General features: G+C 50.0%; 1 protein-coding gene across 1 annotated transcript in view; it reads left to right on the forward strand.

The window, feature by feature from the left end:
* Window positions 1-26,094, forward strand: part of MDGA1 (MAM domain containing glycosylphosphatidylinositol anchor 1) — a 60,376-nt gene that overhangs the window by 19,607 nt on the left and 14,675 nt on the right. The window contains exons 2-7 of the mRNA XM_070456514.1: window positions 14,239-14,378; window positions 18,301-18,475; window positions 19,547-19,743; window positions 20,494-20,626; window positions 20,867-21,136; window positions 23,082-23,411. Of these exons, the coding sequence (XP_070312615.1) occupies window positions 14,239-14,378; window positions 18,301-18,475; window positions 19,547-19,743; window positions 20,494-20,626; window positions 20,867-21,136; window positions 23,082-23,411 (1,245 nt within the window). The remainder of the gene's footprint in view (window positions 1-14,238; window positions 14,379-18,300; window positions 18,476-19,546; window positions 19,744-20,493; window positions 20,627-20,866; window positions 21,137-23,081; window positions 23,412-26,094) is intronic.

The raw sequence follows: 26,094 nt of genomic DNA on the forward strand, positions 1-26,094 counted from the left end.
CTCCCCGGGGTGTTGTTCTTTGAAAGGGACACAAGAGAATGAACATTGACTAATCTGCCGGTGTTGACGGGTCGTATGAAGAACCCATAAAGCAGGGAAGGGGACCGAGAGTGATGGCGGTGGGGGCAGGAGTACTGTCTTAAAAAGGGTGGTCGGGGTAGACCTTGCTCATAAAAGAGCTGAAGGAAATGATGGGGCAGCTCTGGAAATCTAGGGAAGCGCAGTCCAGTAACAGAGCTACAAGTGCAAAGGTCGTTGAGGCAGACGTGGGCTTGGTCTGCTTGAAGAACAGCAAAGAGCCGTGTGACTGCAGTAGTGAGGAGTAAGATACAAGGGTGGGTGGGAGCCCACGCGGGGCATAGCAGGCTATTGAAAAAGCTGTGGCTTGGACGTGAAGTGAGACGGGAGTCATGGTCGGGTTTGAGCAGAGGAGAGATGGGATCAGACTTAGTATAAAGAGATCTCTCTGGCTGCTTGTGGAGAACAGACTGTACCAGGCAAGGAAGGAAGCAGAGGCAACCTCTCTGCTATAAAAATCCAGGCAGGGGATGGTGGTGGTAGCAGTCCAGGTGGGTATTTCAGGGGTTGGGTTCAGGATCAGTTCTGAAGGTTGAGCTGGTGGCTTGGACGTAGGGTGTGGGAGAAGAGAAGTCAGGGATGACTCCCAGGTTTCTTTCTTTTTTTAAACTTTATTTTTTTTTTTTAATTTACTTATTTGGCTCTGCTGGGTCTTATTTGCGGCAGGCAGGATCTTCAGTCTTCATTGTGGCATGTGGGATCTTTAGTTGTGGCACGTGGGATCTAGCTCCTGGCTAGGGATCAAGCTGGGGCCCCCTGCATTGGGAGCATAGAGTCTTAGCCACTGGACAAACCACAGTAGCCCTGAGTCTCAGGTTTCTGGCTGATGGTGTGTTTTCAAGATGGAGGGTGAGGATCGGCTCCCAGGCCTTGGGGTTGCTGAGGGGCATGAAGTGCTATCCCCCTGATGTCATTGGATGTGGAGAGAGGCATAAAGGCCCTTACATCAGGCCCTTACATCTCTGCTCCTTGGTTTTTAAATCTTCAGAGCTAATCTTCCACCCTCCTCCTGAGCTGGTGTGAAGATCAAGCCCAGAGGAACTTTGCAAGGGCTGCATGAAGAGGTTTCAAGCTGTCAGGTTGTGACGCCCATAATTTCACCCCCAAGCCGGGTAGGATGATGCCCAGGAACCCACAGTGGCCTGGGGTGGGGGTGGGGGATCAGAGTGCTACCCCCAGCAGAGTGGAGGTGGTAAGCTCTCCAGAAACACTCTCTTTCCCTCCCCTGCCCTCCTGTCCTGGGGTCTTAACACCCCACCTGCTCTCAGGCTGCAGGATTGATTTTGCTTTCAGGGTTGTTACTGTTATTATTATCCACTTAAACAACTTCATAGGAAAAGAAAAAGAATCCAATGATCATCAAACATGAGCCATTCATTCTAAATTCCCTGCCCATACCTGTCAATATATTTTTACATAGCAGTAAACAGTGGTCCACTCTGCACTCTCAGACGACTTTATCTCCTGCACACGTCTCCTGGTATTGACTGAGCCCTTAGACCTGTCAGCTTAATGGCCACAGGGCACCCCCTGCATCGATGTGTTGGAGTTTGGTCACGGTTTCTCCAGTCCTGGTCGTTTGGACAGATGCCAATTTCTTCTTCTTCCAAAGAGCTCTGCCGTGAATATCCTTACGTGAATTACTTTTTCCTTTTAAATTATTTCCTTGGGGCCTATTCCCCAAAGTGAGATTGTCTAATAGGTCATAAGATAGGAACAGTTTTATGGCTCTCCTTTGGCGCTGCCAGGCTGTGTTACAAAAAGTTTGAGCCGGGCTTGTGCAGAGGCCAGCCACCGTGGATTTTATCATTTTAATTTATTTTCACTGGTGTCATAGGTGCATTATGGTCTGCTTCTTTGGGTCTTTCAACACCTAATAATAATAAGACCTGATCTACACAGAACTTTACAGTTTACATGGCACTTTCTGATATGTCATCTCACTTAATAAGACACGATGCGTCTAATATTATTGGTTTCTGTTTTATATGGTGAATTGGAAGGGGGGGGGTTAGTCACGTCAAGTGCTGGAGTGGAGCGTCCAGCCTGTCCTTGCAGGTTGGGTTGGAAAAAACTCGTGTCCACTCGCCACCATCCCGCCCTTTCTGAGCGTCCAGGGCCTCAGATGCTGACTGCAGCCCCCGTCCACTGCCTCCAGCCCCCTCGTCTCCCTCGGCTCCCACAGCCAGGCCCATGTCAGGCTGCAAGCCATGCCCTGTGCTTCAGACTTGGGTCTCAGCTCGCGGGGTGGGAGGAAGCCACTGGGCTTTTTGGGTCAGAGGGGGCTTTGGGGGTTCTTTGCTTTAGAAGAGCTGCCGCTCCCTCCATGTCCTGACCCAGGGGCGGCCCAGGCTCTGCGTTCTGGGTTGGGAGCCTGGACCTGGCAGTGCGTCTCTGGTCCCACGCAGGACGTGCTGGTCCAGGATGTGTCCCTGGTGCTGGTCACGGGTACGCTGGAGCCCTGGTGCCTGAGCCTCGGGCTCCAATGGACAGGGTCACTCGGGCCTGTCAGGCGCCACGATTGAAGCCGCAGCTCTCGGGCTCGGGGGACCTTCTCACGGCGGACACACTCCGAGGTCTGAGCTTGGTTTCATTCTGCTCCCTTCTCACTGTCCGTCCAGAGCTTGTGCTGGCAACATGTGCTGTGCTTCATGAATTCCATTCTTACTGTATTTAATGCTTCCAGTAGGGAGCGTTCTTATGCCCATTTTACAGGCAGGAAGCTGGGGCTGGAGACGACAGAGTTAAATGGTTTGCCCCAGGTCACATAGCAATGATTGCCACAGCCTGAAGGAGAACCCCTGCATCTACTCCAGTCCTGCCCCTCCCAGGGACTCAGTTCAAGAGCTCTGTTTTGTCAGGTGGGAGTGTGGTCATATCCAGAACTTGGCCCGCTGCCAGGACCCAAAACTGAGTGAACTGCAGTGATGGGGTCTCCAGGACTGCAGACCTCGGTGGGGTTGAACAGCGAGACCCCTGGAGAAACACCATGTCCACCGGTCCCACGACCCTGGGCCAGTCGAGCTCAGGTCCTGGAGCCTGAAACCATTCTCTAGCCTATTGGGTGGTAGCCTGTCTTTCTCGCCATCCTCCTGGGGAGAGCCTTCCTCCCAGTGATCACCTCTTTCAGTCCACATTTTTAAAATACAATTTTTTTATTTTTGGCTGCACTCGATCTTCATTGCTTTGCCCAGGTTTTCTCTAGTTGCGACGATCGTGGGCTCCTCTTGGTTATGGTTCGTGGGCTTCTCTTGCTGCGGAACACGGGCTCTAGGCACACAGGCTCAGGAGTTGTGGTCTGCAGGCCTAGTTTCTCCCTGGCATGTGGAATCTTCCCAGACCAGGGATCGAACCCATGTCCTCTGCATTGGCAGGTGGATTCTTATCCCCTGCGCCACCAGGGAAGTCCTCAGAATATCTGACAGACTCAGATATTCTGGTCCGTCAGGATTATGGCTCTTGGCATCCCCCCAAAGTAGACCTCTTCATTCAGTTTTACATTTTCCTCTTGCAGGCCCTTGGAACAGGGTCCCAAAGGGTCCCAGGCCATGTGATCAAATGGAAAGGGAGCTGAAATTTATTGAGCAGTTACTGGATACTGGTGGTTTTGTTCTGTATCCACATTGTCTTGTTTAATCCTCACATCCTAGAAGTTACTTCTGCCAGAGCTGAGATATAGTGTTATCCCCATTTTGTAGATGAAGGGACCGAGGCTTTGAGAAGTTAAATAACTTGCCCAAGGTTGTGGGCAGCCCCTCAGACTTGCATTTACAGCCTTGGCTCAAGCAGTGCCTGACTTGTAGTATGTGCCTTTCTGCCCTCTCTTTCCCCGAGTGCCCTGCCTACACTGGTTAGAACTGCCCTGTGTGCTGTGCTGTGTTAACTCTCTTCAGTCATATCCGACTGTGTGACCCTATGGACTGCAGCCTGCCAGGCTTTTCTGTCCTTGGGATTTCCCAGGCAAGAATACTGGAGTGGGTTGCCATGCCCTCCTCCAGGGGATCTTCCTGACCCAGGGATCGAACGCACATCTCTTACGTCTCCTGCATTGGCAGGTGGGTTCTTTACCACTAGCACCACCTGGGAAGCCCAGAACTGCCCTAGGGCACCTCATTGTTGAGAGTTGGTCTCCCTGCCCACAGAGGGAAGGCCTTTTTGTAGTTCCCCCAGGGGATCTCAGAGCCCTCACTTAGAGGGCTTTCCTAGTGGCCTGTCCTGACATTCCAGAGTTCATTAGTCTTGTGTAGACTAGACTTCCACTGATACTCAGTGAAGATTCTGAGCAGAGCCTGGCACTCTCAAAACCTGTGTGCCTTCTGATGGAGCTAGGATGTAGGTGCTGTGGCGCCAAACCTTCCCAAGGACGGGGATGTGGCTGGACTGCCCACCACTTTCAGCAGAGGAGGGTTGTCAGGAGTGCCAGGCTCTGCCAGAAGCAGCAAGCTCTGCAGACAGCATCAGGTCTTGAAAATAGAACCAGGCCTTATGCATCGTAGCGGACTCTGCAAACCATACCAGGCCCTGCCTCTGACTGTGAGAGCAGCGCTTGTCTTCATGCTCCGTCATGGTGATAGGCTGGCAGCCTGTGCCCTGATCTTTCAGCTGTGGCTGCTTTCCATGCTCAATGACGGTGCTCTTGGACCCGGAGTTCAGAGATATGTACAGTTGGGTTGGGGAGGGATTTTTGCAGCCAAAGCGGAGGTCAGCTGAACGTGGATTTGGTTTTGATAAGCAGAAAAGCCCAGTTGCTGAAAGCAGACTTTAATAAAGAGTCTGTGGCAAGGGGAGGGCAGAGGTTCTTGGGGGGAGGGGGGCGCGCCTAATTGGCTCTGCATCCCAGAGCTGAGGGCAGGACAATAGGTGCTCAGGAAATGTTACAGAAGGGATCCAGGAATCAATGCAGATGAACAGGCGATCGTATCTGCGTTTGAAGGGTTGGGAGGCCAGGGAGCAAGAAGGAAGATGGAGAAGAAAGCATCCTGGACCGATGTCTAATGCCCTGAGGGAGTGACCAGCGATGGACAGAGCAGGGGAGATGATGCTTCCCTTCAAGATGATAGGCACCGAGGTGAGGCCAGGGGAGATGGTACTGTCTCAAACTGGTTTTCCCAGCATGGAATTGGAGCCTCCCCTAGACCCCAGAACTCCTGAGAAATCAGCTGGCCCACCCCCTGGCCAGTGGCCCAGAGGCCAGGCTTTGACCAGCTCTGCATACAGGACTGTGGGGAGGGCAGGGTGAATCCTCAGTGTGGAGAGCACAGAGCACAAGGTTAGTTTCCCTGAGAGGTCCTTGTTCGATGGCCCGTGGTCCACGGGCCAGGTGCGTAGCATCACGAAGCATCACAAGGCCCAGGCAGAGCCAGCCAAGTGCCTGCCCTAAGAGCCTCATTTCAGACCCCGGCCACCATTCTCTGAGCAGCTAATTAAAAGGGAAAAGCCTGTTAATATTTCATCACTGTTAACTCTGCTAAATTATTAAGTGTCCATTTGCATTACATACAAAAAGGGATCGATAAACATGTGGGTACCAGGAGCTGGGAGGATGAGGGAGGAAGAGTTTCTAAGGATGCGCCCTGGGACAAGCCCAACCAGTGACGCGGAGACTGTCCTACGCCTGGAGCCCCGTGTCCTCAGCTCTGTATCAGGCACTTGGAAATGAGATGTGGAGTGCTTAGCACAAACGTCAGAGAGTCAGATGGATTCCACACCAGTAGGGTGCCCTTGCCTAGCCTCAGCTTCCTCATCTGATTAATGGGAACAATAATAGGCTTGTTATGAGCAGTAAACAATAGACATAAAACACCCAGTACAGTGCTGGCCCAGAGTAACTTGTTATGTATATGTTATGATGTTACTGTTATGTGATGGTGATGGGGGGACACCTGAGGCAGTCCCTGCCTCCTTGCTTCCTGTCTGCCTCTCAGCAGGGCTTTATCCCAGCTCTTCTAGACTGTCCACATCCCCAGTTTGGGATGTGGGTGTTGTAGCTCTCGCCAGCACCCAGCTCAGCACCTCACACGTGCGAGGGTCTGTTGAATGACGATCTGATAGAAGCCAGGACCAGAGCACAGATTCTATTTCCATATCGCCTGGCCTGGAACTCTCAGTGATGCTTCTGAGAGGTGGTTAGCGTGGTGGTACTTGCCCTGCCCGCCAGTAACTGGAGTGGATAGAAGCAGCTTCAGGTGGGGGAGTCTGCAGCCTCCCTTCTTTCCTCTCCTTGTCCTCCCCTCATTCTGCTCTGGTTGGCCGTTTCCTTCAGCCTGCAGACACACTTTCCCTGAAAATCAGGGTCGGGGAGCAGGACACCAGCTCCCACTCGGTCATGATTAACCTTTTAAAATTGAGGATGGGTAAGTTCATTTGTATCTTTTTTTTTTTTTTTAGATTCCACGTATAATATCCACATACGATATTTCTCCTTCTCTTACTCCATTCAGTAGAAAATGAACTTATGGTTGCCAGGGGGAAAGGGATAGTTAGGGTCTTTGGGAAGGTCATATACACAGGCTATATTTAAAATGGATGGCCATCAGAGACCTATTGTGTAGCACATGGAACTGCTCAACATTATTAGGTACAGCCTGGGTGGAGGGGGGTTTGGGGGAGAATGGATTCGTGTATACGTATGGCTTGAGTCCCTTCACTGTTCCCCTGAAACTACCACAACATTGTTAGTCAGCTCTACCCCAATGCAAAATAAAAAGTTTAAAGTTTGGGGGAAAAAAAATAAAATTTAGGGTGGAGAGGAAAGCTGAAGGAAAGCGATGGATGGGGCTTTTAATCAAGGGGTTTCATTCCCACTGCTGTCTGTCAGCCTTGTTTGGACCCCCATCCTACTGTTGACTCCTCCTGCACTTGGCCAGCATCCACCTGTCCCCCACCCCCTTGGCTAACATCCGGGGAGAAAATTCTCCCATAGGGGGTGGGGATCTTGGATGAAATTCCCCTTCCAGGTTGCAGTGAGAATTCTCTTCAGGAGCCCAGGGCGCAGTTGGAATTTGCCTTAAAATGACTCCTTGAGAACTGGTGGCTTCCTCACTGGGCCTCCTGCCGCTGGCAGTCCCTACCCGCACTTGTGATGTGGGGTGTATACTTTCGGAGGAAGGAAGGACTGAGCTGGAAGCACCTGCCAGGGACTTAGCATTTCTGCTCAGTGGTCCTCCTTATCACGCTGCCCCATGGGCGACAGCCCTCACGCTTCTTGGCTCTTCTCAGCCAAGGGCCTGGGGAGGGGCATGTTCCTTGACTCCACAGCCATTATACTCTGTGAAGAAAGGGCTTTATGGTCAAATGGAAAGCACTGGCATAAACCAAGTTATGTGGATGCGTTCGTGTGCCTGCCTGCGTGCTCAGCCACTTCAGTCGTGTTCAATCCCGCGATCCTGTGGACTGTAGCCTGCCAGCCTCCTCTGTCCATGGGATTCTCCAGGCAAGAATGCTGGAGTGGGTTGCCATGCTCTTCTCTGGGGGATCTTCCCGACCCAGGAATCGAACCCACACCTGCAGCTCCTGCGTTGCAGGCAGGTTCTTTACCGCTGAGCCACTGTGTTTACTGCAGGTCTTTTCAGAGCCTTTAAGAGTCTGCTCTTTTGTGCTGAGACTCTGAGAGGGAAAGAGAAGGTACAGCATCCTTATCTGGCGATGGGCTCTGTGAGCCTTGTGTGGCATCCAGGTTAGCAGACACTGTTTTTTCTTTTCCTGGGGGGATTTGTTGATAAAGCTTGGAAGAGTGAAATATTGTAGTGAAACTCTCCTAGACCAGAAGCAGGGAAATGGTTCTAAAATCGTGTCCTAGTTTCTATCCACCAACCCATGGCGTCAAGCAGAGATAAACAAATCCAGCAGTACCTCTGAAATTCCCAGGGAGTTTGTTACAAATATGGACTCTGAAGAGTCAGGCTGGTGGTTCTGCACCGGGCCTGGAAATCTGCATCGCAGAGGGCTCCCCTCCAGTCTCCCATAGTGTGATACAAGGGAGGGCCAGGGGAGTCCGTGGAGGGCAGTGAGCTGAGCTCCAGGCCAGCAGGCAGAAAGTCGGGGTTCGAGCCCCAGCTCTGCTAGTGCCTCATGTCCACGAGTGGAAAGGGCACCCCCTTCTCCAGGCCTCAGTCTCCTTTTCTGCCAAAGGAGGCTAAATAGGACTTTAGAAATAATGCCCTTTCTGGCTCTTGGAAATAAGGCCAGGAGCCTGCAAATATACAGTGGACCCCAGGATTGTATCAGGCCACACCATCTGTGGTAGATAAGGCAGCGTCCATTCATGTAAAGCCCTTGCAGGCCCTGGGGAGATGGCATTTTGAGAGGAGTGCAGATCACATACACAATAACAATGCCGGCTGGTGTGCTTGGGGGCTGACTGTGAACCAGACAGTTTTAAACACTTCACCTGAGTTTACTTACCTATTCCTTTCCACAACAACCCCATTTTACAAATGAGAAAACTAAGGCTTGGATAACTTGCTGAAAGTCTTAACTTTCTGAAAGTTGAGTGTGTAAACGGGCTCCATCCCTCCCCTCTGGTTTTCTGACCCCTCTAAAGTCCTTCACAACCCTCAGCGTGAATTTTGAACAAATTCATGAAACATCCCTAATGGTTTAGCGTCTGCTTCGAGTTCCTCCACCACTGGGATATAGTGTGGGCCACAGAGGGTGGTCTCCTGTCCCCATCTCTTGGTCCTGTTTAATCATCTCAAGAGCTGTCACTTCTTGACAGAACATATACTGTTTGGGATTTCCCTGGTGGCCCAGTGGCTAAGACTCTGCACTCCCAGTGCAGGGGCCCCAGGTTTGATCGCTGATCAGGGCACTAGAAGCCACATGCTGCCACCAAGAGTTCACATGCTCTAACTAAAAATACCAGATGCCACAGCAAGGATCGAAGATCCTGAGTGCCGCAACTAAGACCAGTCACACTCAGAAAAAGGAAACACATACTGTTTGACCAGGTATTTTACATGTATTGTATTCAACCCTCACACCAGCCCTGGGAGAAGGCATTATTGTTCCCATCTCTTGCTCCTGAGACTGAGGCTCAGAGAGGTGAAGTAACTTGCCCATGTCACCCAGCTAGAGGGTAGCAGAGCCAGAAATGAGCCCCAGATTGTTTGCTCTTTCCATGTCTCTCCAGCAGATCCCTCCTCCACCCAGTTTCTTTTGTCACAGCCCCCCCTGCTTCAGGGTCATCCTAGCAATAACCACACTCTGAAACCATCCTGTTCATTTCTGTTTCCTTCTTTGCCATCCATCTCCCCAAGAGTGCTCTTTCAGAGCTGGGCCTTGTTTGCTTTTCATGACAGTCTCTTGAGCATCCAGCACAGCGGCCGGCTGGAAGCATTTGTCGTTCGATAGACTGAATGAAGGGATTATGTCATGGTGCCTCTTGACTCAGGCCCTGGCCTGGTTGCCTTTGGAATGAGAAGATGCTGTTTGCTGGCAGTGCCTTCCTGGGGTGTGTGGAGCGAGAGTCTGAGACTCAGTGGGACACAACCCCTTTTGGGGGGGACTGTAACTTGGTGGGATCTCTGTTGGTTTAGGGTCAGAAACATAGTTCTAGCCATTCTGGGGGTAAGCAGAGTCAGGGAGGCTGACTCATGTTAATGAAACGGTGGGGGTGATGGGCAGATTGGAATGCCTAGGCCAAGGGGACCTATGTGTGTGTGCGTGTGCTAAGTCATTTCAGCCATGTCCTACGCTTTGCGATCCCATGGACTGTAATCCACCATGTTCCTCTGCCCATGGGATTCTCCAGACAAGAATACTGGAGTGGGTTGTCATTTCCTCTCCAGCGGATCTTCCTGACCCAGGGATGGAACCCGTGTCTCTGATGTCTCCTGCATTGGCACTTGGGTTCTTTACCACTAGCACCACCTGGGAAGCCCAAGGGGTCCTGGGTGCCTTGCAACTAGCCAGCACTTGCTCCAGAAGGAACATCTATACTGGGAAGAACTCGGTCATGGGAAGCGGTTCATCAAGAAGGACTTGGAATAAAGGGAGAGGGCGATTGAGGAAACTGGATAACCTCAGTGGACAATGTCGTCAAAGGGAGGTGGATGTATGCTCTTTCTTTATCTAATAAAAGTGATACAGTAAAATCTTAAGCAAATACCTTGGTGCCTTTTTACATGTGCATCCACCCTTATAACAACCACTCAGATTAGGGCTATGAATATTTCCTTCTCATTAGATGAGATCCCATCTCCTCCCCAGAAGTTTCTCCTTGTGCCTTCTCAGTAAATATTCCCTCACCTCCACCCAAGGGCAACCACGGCTTAGACCTCTGTTACCATAAGATTGGTTTTTTCAGCTCTGAATTTCAAATATATGAAACCATACACTGGATCCTCTTTTATGTCTTGAATTCTTTCACTCAGATTGTGCTGTGAGATTCAACAGTGTTGTGTTGTGTCTACCCATAGTTCTTTTTTAACTTCTGTGTAATATTCCATTGTGTTTCATTCGTATTCCATGTGAGAATTAATTCACCCTTGTTGCTCTTGATGGACATGGGAGTTGCTTCTTGTTTTTAGTTGTAATGAATAAAGCTATTGTGAATATTCTTGGACCTATTGTTCGGTTGTCAGGCACTATTTTCTATTGTGTACATACCCAGAAGTGGAATTCCTGTGTCATGGAGTATATGCTTTTTAACCTGAGTTTTGTTTGTTCCATTACTCAGTTGTATCATTGCCACACCATGAATGGCAGCACACCAGGCTTCCCTGTCCTTTGCTATCTCCCAGAGTTTGTTCAAACTCATGTCCACTGAGTTGGTGATGCCATCCAACCATCTCACCCTCTGTCACCCCCTTCTCTTCTTACCCTCAGTCTTTCCCAGCATCAGGGTCTTTTCCGATGAGTTGGCTGTTTGTATCAGGTGGCCAAAGTATTGGAGCTTCAGCTTCCGCAGCAGTCTTTAGCCTGTGTCGGTGCTGCCAAAATCTCTTCCAAAGAGGTTCTACCATTTTAGAGTTGGATAGTCTTAGTGGTTAATGTCATTAAAAGAAGTTGGGTAATCTTAATGACATCATCATCCATGATGCCAACTCATAGCCCCATGGCCAATGAGGAAGCAAACCCGTCAGGCAGTCAGAAGCCTTGTGTCTGCGGGTCAGGCCCCGTCTTTCCTGGCTTGTGCTGTCCGGCCCTGAGAAAGTTCAGCTCTCTAACTCCCTTTCAGAATTCCTTATCAGTCACCAAAGCATCTGTCATTACAACACTGCCTGGCTCTGGGCAAGCCATGCTGTCCAAGATTGCAGCTTATCTTCCACTGGAGCCTGTTAAGTCGATGTCTTGTTGAGAGGCACCCCAGGCCTCTTGCAGACATCCAGGCAGCCTCTGGTCTTACCAGCAACTGGCACACACATCATACATTGGTGGGTTGCTTCCTGATGAGATTTCCTGAGGACCTTGGCCACAGATGGCTCTCTCTTCCAATGTATTTCCATTTCAGGGGGTGACAGTTTCAGACTTGTTCCCCAGATTCCAGGGTGCACCTTACACAGGGACTACGTGCTATTGATAAAATTCATAGGAAGTATGAATTGAAAAAAGATGTCAGAAGTTATCCAGTACACGCACCTCCTACAGGTGGGGAAACTGAGGTCCTTGCCCCAGGTCACACAGCTTGTCTCCTGACCACTAGCCTAGGTTCATTCCTCCAGGGCCGCCAGACTGGACACTCAGACTCTGGGGTGGTGGCAGCTGCCACTGTTTGCAGAACCTGCTGCTGTTTGCAGAGACTCTCGTGGTTAAACCCAACCTACGTCACTCCCAGTGGTTGCTCCCCGCCCCCCGCCCCTACCCTCCGCAGCTTCTTGACCTGTGGCCGGGCTCTGTGGACCTATCTCTGTCATTAGTTCATGACTGTCCTGTCAGTGTTGGTTGGAGAGACTCTGTAAATTAAGGTACTACTTGTGACAACAGTAAGAACACATCAGAGCTCTACTAAGCACTTCTCATTTATCCTGTGTTATCATCACTCCTGGGGGCTTCCCAGGTGGTGCTAGTGGTAAGGAACCTGCCTGCCAATGCAGGAGATGTAAGAGATGCAGATTCGATCCCTGGATCAGGAAGATCCCCTGGAGGAGGGCATGGCAACCCACTCCATTATTCTTGCTTGGAGAATCCCATGGGCAGAGGAGCCTAGCTGTAGTCCATGGGGTCGCAAAGAGTTGGACACAACTGAGGCAACTTAGCACGCACGTATCATCACTTCTGCCCTTGTGAGTTGTCAGGGTTGGTAACATTCTCTCATCTTAGAGATAAGAAAATGAAGGTCCAGAGATCACTAGTGTTTTACCCTGGGTAATATGGAATATTAGACTGCGCTGTCAATCTGCAGGAAGCCCCCCTATTCCTTGAGGACCGGTTCAAAAGCTCCCTCTTTCACAGAGCCTTCTGTGATTCTTCCCCCAGCAGTGATGTCTTTCTCCCCTGACCTCCTAAGGCTCTCTTTACCTCTTTTACAATGCTTAGCACCTTCATCATCAAATACTCCTATACATTCATTCATTCAGTGTTCACTGAGTACCTGCTATATTCAAGGCTGGGGGTACCAATGTAAGCTCATGGTTGGGTAGGCAGAAAGATGAGAATCCTGAGTTTGATAGTCACACAGATTGATGCTTTGTTGTTGTGCTGGAAAAGTGATGGATGCAGAAGCAGGGAGGATGTAGGTCAATCATGGAATCCTTCCTGGAGGACGTTACACGTTGTATGGACAGGTTTTATCTCCCTACGCCTCTTTAGGCCAAGGACTCAAGGTTTCACCCTATTGTGTCCCTTGTACTCTCAATTAGCTCTCCTGCCTCCACCTCATCCACCCTCATCTGTGAGCAGACACGTTTGAACTTGAAGTCTTGCCCTCTTTCCCAGAGCCCAAGTACTGGTGTGCTGGGGGCTGGTTTGCTTTCAGGATAGTGGGGTTAAGACACCAAAGGAGGGCTGTGAACTTCTCCAGTTCCATCATTTTCCCTTTGGTCCCCCAGCCCTGGCCAGACCCCAGCCCCCAGGCACTGTGAGAGGGTCAAGGAGGACATGTAGTCTTAGGAGAACTTCCAGGTCCCCCGGTGAAGACTTCTCTCCCTTGGAGAGGAGGCTGGCACAGGTTCTGTGAGCAATGAGGGAATGGTAACAGGCCTCTGGGTGAGGGGAGTGATGTGCTGTCTGAGGGGCTGGGGGATCTCTTGGTCAGGTTCACTAAAAGTTGAGCCTGGAGTGGTTGATGGGAGTGAGCTCAGGCAAGTGATTTGCTGAGAAAGTGCTCCCAGGACAAACTGAAAGGGGAGGAGGGAAACAGCTAGGTGACAATGCGGTTTAGTTGACTTAGTCTCAGCCAGTTCCCAGGGGTGGGGGCAGAAGGGCTCTGGAGCGTGAGCGGAACCATAGTCACCCCACTTGAGGCAAGACGGCTGGGCCTTTGCATCATGTCGATCAGTCACTGGTGTGTGTACGTGTCGGGGGGTGTTGGGCAAGGGGTGACCTCCTAGGCATGTTTGGTCCAGGCAGTGCTCACTGTCTGAAGGCAATTCCTTGGGGCAGGTGAGCTCTGCGTGCGTCGCAGCTGACTCCGAAGCTGGGAATGGAGGCTCCTGCCAGATGTGGAGAGCAGCCTCCACGACTGGGGTCTAAGACATGATGCTCATTGAGTAGTAACCAATTTGTACAGATTACCAAGCCTCCTCACAATCCTTGGCTCGTTGAAAAGCACCTCTCTCTCTCTTTAAAATATTTTTATTTTTTTATTTGGCTGTGCCGGGTCTTAGTTGCAACACACGGGATCATCCATCTTCGTTGCAGCACGTGGACTCTTGGTTGCGGCATGGGGGATCTAGTTCCCTGACCAGGGATCAAACCCCAGTCCCCTGCATTGGGAGCGTGGAGTCTTACCCACTGGCCACCAGGGAAGCACCAAGGGGCACAGATCTCTTGCAAGAGCAGTGGGATGAGGAGGAATTGCCCATTTCCTGAGTCCTTGACCCTTCTGGTTCTGGCCTAAGGGCTCCAGGAGGAGCTCAGTGGGATGAGGCCTCTGAGGGATATGCTGGGGAGTTCTGGGTGACATACTCAGGAAGGAGCCTTAGACCACCTCTGGCCTCCAGGCCTCAGACCTCCTCTGGCCTCCGAGCCTCCTGTCTAAACCTCCCCGTCTCCCGCCAGCTCCAGCCCAGGCTCAGATCGTGCACGCGGGCCAGGCATGTGTGGTGAAAGAGGACAACATCAGTGAGCGCGTCTACACCATCCGGGAGGGGGACACCCTTGTGCTGCAGTGCCTCGTCACTGGGCACCCTCGGCCCCAGGTAAGCCCCCACCCTGGCTCGTGGGTGCCCCCCTGCCCTCGCCTCCTCACTCCCCACCCCACTCCAGGATCAGAAGAGGCAGTGGGGCCTGAGGCTGGAGGCAGATGGTAGCAGGTCAGCAGAAGACAGGAGCCTGGGGCTGGGGAAATGGCTGGAAAATAGACTCTGTGGGGAAGGGCTAGACTGTGGGATTATTCACCTGGAAACACTGACAGCTGATGCCAGTTGTTCCATTCCACTCCATTCCCGGTACCTGCTGAGCAAACGCGCCTGCCGATAAACCTTCAGCCACTGCGTGAAGGCAGACCATGTGCCAAGTGCTGTGCTAGATACTTTCTCCAGTATTTCCTCTTTGAAGTCCCACAGCCAGGCTGTGAGGAAGGCATTAGGGCCTCCATTTTAAGCTGAGGAAATCGAGGATCAGAGAGGTTAGGTAAACTCCCAAGGTCACCCAGCACTTGCGAGGGCTGAAGCAGAATTTGAATCCAGAACCAGCGTTCTCTATGGCTTAGCACACTTCCTCTTTCGGTTGGGGGACCCAGGAGTTACCAGCAACGTATAACACAATTGCAAACAAACAACAACAACAAGCAAACAGAAAACACGTAACATAATCACTGCTTCAGGAGGTTTCCAGTATGCAAACCCCACAGAAGATGGGTATCTGGAAAAGCCAGGTGTGAATTTTGTCCCAGACCAACTGTATGTTTCAGGCAGGAAGTGTTGGCTGGTTATCACTGAGAGCTGACAGGAAGAGGTAGGAGGATGGGCTGAAGGGACAGGTGGAATTTGCTGGTGAGCTGCTGTGACCTTTAAAAGCAGCAGAAAAGGTTTTGGTTGGCTCCTAGGAAGCACAGTGATTGCAGAGTTCTTTTTTTGGGGGGATAATATTGGGAACAGGGGCAGCTTTAGTAGGTTTGACCTTAAGACAAGCAGAACAAGAAACCCCCAAAGGTTTTAGTCTGAAACTGTCATCACTGCTTGCTCCTTCTTAAGGATTTGTTTGGAAGTGAAAACAATGCTGCCAGTCTTCAGGATCTGCTTTTCCAGTTGTGATTTTAGGGACGGTCCGCTCTGAAGCCTAACCCTAAGCTCTCCCTAAGGCTGCACTGACCACCTGTGGGTGTCCCCCTTGTGCATCGCATGTAAGAGTCATTCATGGTGTGACTGTGTGTCCATGCACCTGTTTTCTATTCCCGTTTATAGTTTCATTGTTCTTCCTGCTACCTAGGTTCAGTCCCTTGGGCTCATACTTGACTCAGCCCCATATCATTGTCCACCTGCAGCCAGGCTCTGGGGCCTATCTTTTTATGTCTCTTGCGTGGATATCCTTCTATTCCTCATTACCCCTTGAGGTCAGACCTTCAGCCCTGTCCCTTGGACCATGGCAGTAGACTCTGACTGGCCTCCCGTTCTCCCATCCCCTCCCCCAATCCATTCCTGCACCCTGTTTCCAGAGTCACCACCCTCAGACCTGCTACACTGTATCACTCCCCTGCCCACATGGACCTGCATTACCTACCAGACCCAGTTCAGGCTCCTAGGGGTGGAAAGGAAGACCTCCCACAATCCAGCCCCCACCTACCTGTCCTGTCTGATCTCCCACATCCATCCTCCTCACACTCTGTCTTTGGTGAACCTGTCTAGAAACACCCTGTTCATTCTTGCTATAGCCACTGCTCACCTTCTCTCTCTCTTTTTTTTTTGACTTCACCATGTGGCATGTGGGATCTTCATTCCCTGACCAGAGATCCAACCTGTGCCCCTGTATTGGAAGCATGGAGTCTTAACCACTAGGCTGCCAGGGAAGTCCTTAGCCACTGGTCTTTACCTCTTCTGAAATGCCTTCCAGTGCCTTTTTTGCTCCTTCCCTTGCAATAAATATTGAGCACCTGCTATGTGCCAAGTACTATGATGGGTCCTGAGGATACAGCTGCAGTTCCCACTGCCATGGAGCATCCACAGGCTAGGGGTGGAGCAAGTACCATCTCATGACCCACTTTGTGGTCACATGGGGGAATGAGTGCGCCTGGAATTCCCTACTCCCAACTAACAGCAAGAGAGAGGGAATGTCTATGGCTAAAAGGGAGGAGAACTCTACAGCAGTAGCAGTGAGCAAAAGCTGAAGAACCTGGTCCTTGGAGGGACTTAAACACATACTCACTTAAGAGACAGTAGTATTAATATACATGTGGGTGCTATGAGGTGAGGCCACAGGCTCGTCTATGACTGGAGCTGGAGCTGGACCCTCTACCTAAAACTGGAAGCTTAATACCAGTGATACCACCTATAAATGGGCACCAGATCTCTGCCCCACAGCCCAGAGTCACAGCAGGGAGCAGACTTTTACTTCAGGGTGTGGATGCAAACAGAGTTACCTTTGAGGAATTAACCCTAATCCAGTCTGTATCTTGCACTATCCAAGTGGTAAGGAAATCTTAAGCTGTGAAACTAATATAAAAACTGGTTTGAACCTGTGAATCCATATATCTTGGGTGTAGGCAGCCATATAGTTACACCCCAGACAGGCCTGTCAGGGCCCAAGCGGGACTTTTCAGGTAATTCCTACTGAATACAAGCCCACAGAATGAAATTTTAAAACATCTTAAAATGCAGTGCTGGGAGAGCCAGTCCATAGACCCCAAATAATTGCACAACTCACATCTGAGAAATCAAGAGATCATAGAGCAATCTGGAGGGAATCCTTAAAATAAATATGTTTAAAATGTTTAAAGAGATAATGGAAGGAATAGAATCCACAAGACAGGAGATTATAAAACCTGATCAGTTAAGGATATGGAAAAAAAGCAAATAGAAACCCTAGAAGTAAAAAATGATACAGTCTTTAGAAAAATTTGGCCTCAAAGCCATAGACGTAGCTAAAGAAGAAACTGGTGAATTGGACGATAGATCCAAATCAGCTACAATGCGGTCTGGAGAAGACAGAGAGATGCAAAGTGTGAAAAGGAAGTTGGGAGAATGAGAAGCTATAACATAAATCAAGGCATTCTAGAAGGACTAGAGAAAACTTAGAGGAGGCAATCTTTAAAGAGATATAAAGGCTGAGAATTTTGTAGAACTGAAGAATGCAATAAATTCTTTGATGGATAAACCAGCCCCTAAGCAGTTTGTAAACAAACCCCATCTAGATAAATCATGGTAAAACTGCAAAATGTCAAGTACAAAAAGAAAAAAATATTTTTCATGGTCTTGTTCTTTCTCCAAACACCCTCTGATCAACTTCTGAGTGGCCTGAAGCTGCTGTAGTCTTCCCCAAGTTTTGTGACCCCTGGGTCTTTCAGGGTAGGGTGAGGGTGGTGAGATGGGAGTAGCAGGGACATACCATTACTCCTGCCAAATTCTGTTGGTCACACGGACCATTCCTGGTACAAAATGGGAGGGGACTACAGAAAGGTGTGAACGTGAGGAGGTGGAGACCACTGGGGGCCATGGTAGAGGCTGGCTACCACACAGACCTCTTTCATACATGAGAAATCTGAAACTAGGAGATGAGTAAACTACCCATGCCACTAAGCTAAAAAGTGGGATAACAAAAGTTTAATCAAGTCTTACTCTTCCAGGCACTAACTATATACTCGTTTAGTTTTCCCAGTAATCCCAGGAAGGGAGTAATATTTCCATTTTAGAGATGCAGAAAGGCAGGCAGGAGGGGTTGGGTAACTTGCCCACAAATCGATTCTCTTAACAACTGCACATACTGCCTTTATAAAAACCTCCTCCATCTGCCCCTAGATTGCCCAGGCTCTTCACTGAGAGGTCCCACCTCCAGGGTGCATTTCTTCGAGGCTGTTTAGGTTAACTTCCCAGGCCTGCACATAGCCCGCGTGCACTTGCGGAAAAGTATGGGGGTGGGCGGGAAGCCCCCGCGCTGGTCCGATTGTGCCCTGCCTGGCTGGCCCAGGTGCGTTGGACTAAGACAGCTGGGAGCGCTTCGGACAAATTCCAGGAGACGTCGGTGTTCAATGAGACGCTTCGCATCGAGCGCATTGCACGCACGCAGGGTGGCCGCTACTACTGCAAGGCTGAGAACGGTGTGGGCGTACCCGCCATCAAGTCCATCCGGGTGGACGTGCAGTGTGAGTTGGAACCCCTCTCAGTTCCCAGGGCCAGGGGCCTGCCCCTGGGGGCTCAGGCTGGGAAGGAGGAGTGGGGAGAAGGGTGGAAACATGGCACCTCCATGGAAAACAATGGTAGAGACTCTCTCCTCTAGGTTAGAGAAGGGCATCTTTGATGTTCCTTTGATTTGCACTACCCTGACCCATTCCCATCATAATCAAATATGAACCTTGGAACATCCCTGTAAAATGGTCAGGGAGGCCAGAACAGGTTGGGTTATACCCATTCCACAGATGAAGAAACTGAGACCAAAGGCTTGTGACTTGCTCACTGCCTAGGTCTCTTGACTGTGGTCCATTGCCCTTCCCACCACACCTCATATCTCTGCTTTTGTCCCCGGGCAGCTCTGAAACTTCCCTACCCCAACACTTGCAGGACAAGGCACCCCTCAGTCCTTGCTGCTGGCTGAATGAGAAGCCCCCATTCCCTGCCTGCCCTCCATGGATTACCCTTGACCTCAGGAGGCTATCTGCCTGCTTACCACCCACCTCTGTGTCCGTTCAGGCTGACCTAGGTACCCAGAAGCCCTGTGGGGCTTCCATCTTAGTACCTACAATGAACCTACCTATTAAATACACCCCCTGCCTCCCAGGTGGGACCTGATAGAGTGGTGAGCAATGGAACCCCAGGCCCTCTCTTTTATCCCCCATCAGCCACCCAGGAGTCTGCCAAGCTTTGGGGCCAAGGGTCATTTCTCGTTATTGCAGCGGGAAGGAGCTGGCAGGCGTGGCCTGATTTCCAGTCTCAGCTGATCCCTCCATCCCGTGATAGGAGGGTGAAGACAGACAGCCCCCCGCCCCCGCCGCCCCCCAGTGCAGGTTCTGGGGAGGGATAGCTGAGACGCCCACAAGTCCAGTCCCCTGCCTCTGACAGGTTGGTCAGACTTCAGGGCTGGCAGAACATGTGGTTCTCTGGAAGCATCCCATGAGGGTGGCATAACTTTGCCTGAGGGCTGCCAGGGGCTCAAGCCCCCCACCCCCCGAACCTAGGGGTCACGCAGCTCTGACTCCACTGGGACTGTGCCCTTGCAGACCTGGACGAGCCAGTATTGACGGTGCACCAGACGGTGAGCGATGTCCGAGGCAACTTCTACCAGGAGAAGACGGTGTTCCTGCGCTGTACGGTCAACTCCAACCCACCTGCCCGTTTCATCTGGAAGCGGGGCTCCGACACCCTGTCTCACAGCCAGGACAATGGGGTTGACATCTATGAGCCCCTCTACACCCAGGTCAGGATGGGCAGCAGCTGGTTTGGCCTCCTTATGGCTTACCCCACGCTCTTCCTTCTGTACCCCACAAAGGGGGGGTGCAGGGGGGGCTGAGGCCTCACCACCTGGAGTTCCAGGGACTGCCCTGACTCCAACAATTTTCTTCTGACATCAGCAGCAAGCATTTTGGTTGGGCTTCAGACAGCCTGGGGTAGACAGAACCAAGACTGAAAGGTCAGGGAGCGTGATGACAGGAGAGCCCTTTAAGAACATCGCCAATTAGGAAAGCATACCCGGGAGGCAGACAAGTCATCCCCGCCTGTCGCTGGCTGGCAGGGTCTTGGGAACCCATGGCAGGCAGAGGAGGGGTTGGGATAAAGATGACTCACTCCCCAGGGGTCTCCTGCCATCCCAGGAGATGGTGATGAAGCCATCCTTCAGGGGAGAGCTTTCAGAGGCAGCTTTCCTAGCTGTCAAGACTCCACATGTGGCCATGGCCTGCAGGGCCAGCCCTGTATTTGTATGGATTGTGAGACAGGGCGGGATTCCCTCCTTACCCTTCCATTTCCTCGAATGGGGAAACAGGCCAGACCCTGGCCATTGTGTACCAGGACACCCTCGGACCCATGCAAGCCCAGGGAATGGGGAGTGTGGCATCCACTCCAGGCTCAGTCCTGAATAGGAATTTGCTTCAGCCTCTGGTGCTTAGTGAATGTGTGTGAGACCCCTGGAGACCCAAGCAGGCCCCTCACCCTAGTGGTCGCTGCCCAGGGGGAGACCAAGGTCCTGAAGCTGAAGAATCTGCGGCCCCAGGACTATGCCAGCTACACCTGCCAGGTGTCTGTACGAAACGTGTGCGGCATCCCGGACAAGGCTGTCACCTTCCAGCTCACCAACACCACGGGTACAGACACCTTCCTGCCCATCCCCTGGCCCACCTGTGCTGAATCCTCAACCAGGAGATGGTGCCCACCCTATGCAGGACTCCAGGCACATCACCACGAGTCTGTGCCCTCCTCCCTCCTGCCTGCTCCCTCCTCCCCCCCCCACAACACCCCTCCCCCAGAGGTTTCCCCCCCTTGCCTCTCCTCCCCCACATCCAGCTTTGCCTCTGTCCCCTGAGACCCCATTCTTGTCCTCCCAGCACCTCCAGCCCTGAAGCTGTCTGTGAACGAAACTCTGGTGGTGAACCCTGGGGAGAATGTGACAGTCCAGTGTCTGCTGACTGGTGGTGATCCCCTCCCCCAACTGCAGTGGTCCCATGGGCCAGGCCCGCTGCCCCTTGGTGCTCTGGCCCAGGGTGGCACCCTCAGCATCCCTTCAGTGCAGGCCCGAGACTCTGGCTACTACAACTGCACAGCTACCAACAATGTGGGCAACCCTGCCAAGAAGACTGTCAACCTCCTGGTCAGATGTACGTGGCTTTGAGGGGAAGGTGGTGGTGGGATCTTGGGAAGCAGACTGGGTTCCTGTTGCTCAGGAACTGGAAGGGGAAAGGGGCCTGTCTTCTTTTCCTTGGTAGGAGAGAGAGGCTGAGGAAGGTTCCAGGCACTTTAGTTTCCCTGCAATTCAGGTATCTGCCAGCAGATGGCAGGACTATAATTTGTGTAAATTTTTTTTTTAAATGTTTTATTTTGTAATTGGGGTATAGCCAATTAACAATATGATGTATAGAGTTTTATTTACAGCTTACAATCTACATTTTCAAATATAACCTCAGCAAGCCAAGATGTGGGAAGGGCTGGTGTTGATCACTTTGAATTTTTTTAGATTGGGAAACTCAGGCTGCCTGAGGCTAAATTTGGACATTCTAGTCTCTAACAGAAATTTCCTGACTTCCTCCCTACAAGTTTCTATAAGATTAGTAGAATCAAAGTGAAAATAAAACACATTTGCACATGCATCCTATGTAAATCTTTATTAGCAAAGCATTTCAGTAAGTATGAAGATAATTACTAAATGTAAAAATGATTAAAACTTGGAGCACAATCTAAAGAAGTACAGATACTTTCCTAACTAGAATTCAGCCTCAGTAATGATCATTAGCTGCTTGATAAGATCTTGATTTTACTGCTTTGCTATAAGGAGAAACCTTTAAATTCTTCTGCTTGTACAGCTTTAGGTTATTGTTTTAAAATTTATTTTTAAAGATTTTTTTTAAAGAGCCAGGCTTGTTTCCAGCTTTTTAGCATTTGAAAGTAAAATACAGCTTTTGTCAAATTCAATTGAGAATCTTCTGATGAAATGAACACTCTTCTTTGTTGATCTCTCACTGACCAGTCTCTCCCTGATTCTTCTCACAAAAAAGAAGCTGGCGCTCTATGACTTTTTACTTAATTCTGATTAAGTAATGAGAAAGATAATAGTCAAACTGTGGTTATCTAATGACTGTTTTTCCCTTTGATGGTACTTTTCCCATCAGAAGATTGTTTTTCTCCACCTGATTCCATTTGACCTTTAAAACCTGGCTTGATTAGATTGCTATTTACATCAAATACTTGTGGTCACCTCTTGGGGTGACATACAGCCTGTTTTATTCAGCCCAGTCCTGATTTATGGCTGTTGTATCAGAGTCCTTTCCAATGAGCACCTAATATTAAGCATTCTATCTCTTGGCATACATAAAACATAATCAGATTTCTAAAAGAGGCCAGACCATTTTCTTTCTAAACTCTGTATTTTTATGTAATTGCATGTAAGATGATTGTATTAGTCTTTTTTTTTTTTAATGACACAAACTTGCAAAGAAATAAACAGCATAAAAGGGCAAGTTAAAAGTCTCCCCTCAGTTTCCTTCAGTCCCACTCTCTACATATAACCAGTATTACATTCCAGTGCTTCCTTCCAAAATTTGAATTTTGTATATTCTTGGTTTAAAACAACAATAAATATAAAGCAGCATAGTAGCTAAGAATATAGGCTCTGAGTGTGAATTCAAGGTTGGCTATTTACTTCTTTGAGCAAGTGGATTAAACTGTCTGAGCCTCAGTTCCCTCCTTTGTAAAACAGGGACAATAAAATTCCTCCCTCACAGATTGTGGGGTGGGCTAAATGAAGAAACACATTTTAGGTGCTTAGAACAGGGCCTCTCATAGTGTATGGTCAACCATGGCTGTATTGATTACTAAATTGACTTTTCTACAGCCAGCTTTTTTTGAACTTTTGAAAACACATCTGAGCAAGCAGAACAATTTCCAAGCAGAAAACGTGATGGTTTCTCCTGGGGAATGGGGTTGTAGACCCCGACCTCCAGGAAGGCCAGTTGGAGGCGAGAAGCCGCATCTGGATGGTGGTGGTGAGACAGGGAATCCTGGCTTTGGGCCAGCCCCAGCCACCCTTCCCTCCCCTTCCACCCACAGCCATGAAGAACGCCACATTCCAGATCACCCCAGATGTGATCAAAGAGAGTGAGAACATACAGCTGGGCCAGGATCTGAAGCTGTCATGCCACGTGGATGCCGTGCCCCAGGAGAAGGTGACCTACCAGTGGTTCAAGAACGGCAAGCCAGCACGCATGTCCAAGAGGCTGCTGGTGACTCGCAATGACCCTGAGTTGCCTGCCGTCACCAGCAGCCTAGAGCTCATTGACCTGCACTTCAGTGACTACGGAACCTACCTGTGTGTGGCTTCCTTCCCGGGGGCACCTGTGCCCGACCTGAGTGTCGAGGTCAACATCTCCTCTGAGACAGGTGGGCAGCCGGAGCTGGGGGGCAACAGGGAGGATGGCAGGGGCTGGGGAGCCCCACAGAGGGGAGGCGGGCAGCAGCTTGAGGAAGGGAGGCCACAGTGAGGAGGATACCATTTGTTCATGCTGCATGCATTTGTTAAACACGTGTTATATGCCAGGCACTGTGCTAGGCACTGCAGTAAAGTGGTGGGCAAAACAGGTTCTGCCCTCACTGGACTTACTAGCAAATATGTTTCAGGTCATCCCACAAATAAAGATATCACTGCAAACTGTGATGCGTGAGAGTCAGGGAAGAGTTTCCTAAGATAGCTTTGATCTAGATCTGAGGGAGGGGCAGGATTTTAGTAGGCACGAGAGATAAAGAGAGGTGGAAGAGAAAGGCAGGCCAAGGACTCAGCATGTGCAAAGGCACGGATGCAGGAAAGTCCATGAACCGTTTGGAGCCTGGAAAGGAGAGTGTGGCCAGGAGAATGGAAGGAGATGAGAGTGGAGAGGTTGGCAGGGGCCAGATTTTGCAGAGAATTTGAGTCTTTATACCAATAAAAAAAAAAAATGATAATGAAATAATAGCCAACATTTAGTGAGTGTTCACTGTGTGTTCTGATGATTTTGTATTTATCTCATCCACATTTATGATTTACTGTGTGGGGTAGATGGTTCATCTTCAGGTTTTAGAGATGAAGAAACTTGGGCTCAGAGAGGTTAACACATCAACAGGTGGTGGAGCTGGGATTCAAACCCAGGCAGCCTGACTGCAGATCTTGCCTTCAGCCACCCCTGAAAGGTTTACACTTGGAAAGAGTTTGAAGGGACTGACTCTGGACAACGTCTCTGGAATCTCATCTCCAGCCCCCACTACCTTGCATTGAGTTGCTGGCTGACTTTGGCTAAACCTCTTTGACTCTCTGGGCCTCAGTCTCTCCTCTATGAGGCACTGAACCAGATGGCCTTGGAGGCCCTTCCCATCCGGATACCTGAACAGGGAGGAGCCTGGTGAACCTGGAGGCGTCAGGAAAGGCTTCCAGAAGGAGACAGACCTGAGCTGGGCTTTGGGAGTGAACTAGGCCCCACAGATTCCACAAATCCATTTCTTTTTTTTTTTTTCCATTTATTTTTATTAGTTGGAGGCTAATTATTTTACAATATTGTAGTGGTTTTTGTCATACATTGACATGAATCAGCCATGGATTTACATGAATTCCCCATCCCGATCCCCCCTCCCACCTCCCTCTCCACCCGATCTCTCTGGGTCTTCCCAGTGCACCAGCCCCGAGCACTTGTCTCATGCATCCAACCTGGCCTGGTGATCTGTTTCACCCTAGATAATATACATGTTTTGATGCTGTTCTCTCGAAACATCCCACCCTCGCCTTCTCCCACAGAGTCCACAAGTCTGTTCTGTACATCTGTGTCTCTTTTTCTGTTTTGCATATAGGGTTATCGTTACCATCTTTCTAAATTCCATATATATGTGTTAGTATACTGTAATGGTCTTTATTTTTCTGGCTTACTTCACTCTGTATAATGGGCTCCAGTTTCATCCATCTCATTAGAACTGATTCTTAAATCCTGAGCCATGTCCTGGGTGAGGTGCTGGGGAACCCAGCCATGAACACCACAGCTCCATTCTCAGAGCTCACTGCCTAGCCAGGGAGATAGACCTGCTGTGGAGGTGTCAGGCAAGGTGCAGGAAAAGGAAGAACAAGCCTTAGATAAGACTCAGGAGCTAAACGTGGGGTCTGCAGAGCATCCTGGGGACATGAGAGGAGGACCAGGCTGCCCGGGGTCATCAGGAGAGACTTCTTAGAGGAGCCAAGTTCCATGTCCCAGGTGTAGGGGACAAGCCCAGGAGAGGAGGGACAGGGAGCCCCCAAGATATATGAGACTTGCTGTATCCAGGAAGTATGTTCCTTACAAGTGGATCCCACAGCTGGGACTCAGGATGGGAAAGGGAAGATGAGGCTGAGGGTTGACAGAGGTAAGAGCATGAGGGCCTTGTTTCAGAGCCAAGGAGTTTGAGTTTTAACCTGAGGGCAGGATGGCCTCAAAAAGGGGGGACAAGCCCTTTAGCTTGTGGGGCATAGCAGGGTTGGGAACTGGGATGTTTTAGAAACAGGGAAATCAATGAGGTTACAGGGTCATTTCCTTCGCTTGGCTTATAAGCTTGATGCCTAGGGCATGGAAGCTTTTTAAGAACCTATGGAAATGGAGTAGAATTGGAAAAATAAATTAATTGGCTCCAAAATACAAAAAGAAAACTACTGAATTAAAGTCAATAAATGAATAAATGTTTACAGAGTACAAACTATGCCAACTAGATAACTGGACCTCAACTTGCCTTGTAGAGTTATTTACAACTTATATTTAATGTGGACATTTTAATTTGTTTGATGTGATATGAGATGGGACTCATGGAAGTTTTTTTTTTTTTAATTGGAGTATAATTGCTTTACAATGTTGTGTTAGTTTTTGCTGCACAACAAAGTGAATCAGCTATGTGTACACAAATATCCTCTCTCTGGAAGTCTTTAAAAGACTCTTCATTTGGGCAAGGTGTTGTGCTGGATTAGCTCTGGCTGTGAATGACAGAAAAACCCTAAATAATAGTGGCTTTAAATGAGCTATATGTGTATTTCTTCTTCTTGTAAAAGTGAGCAGTCCAGGCTGGAATAGTAGCTCTGCTC

Source organism: Odocoileus virginianus, chromosome 27 (genome assembly GCF_023699985.2).
Source record: "Odocoileus virginianus isolate 20LAN1187 ecotype Illinois chromosome 27, Ovbor_1.2, whole genome shotgun sequence".
Taxonomy (NCBI): domain Eukaryota; kingdom Metazoa; phylum Chordata; class Mammalia; order Artiodactyla; family Cervidae; genus Odocoileus; species Odocoileus virginianus.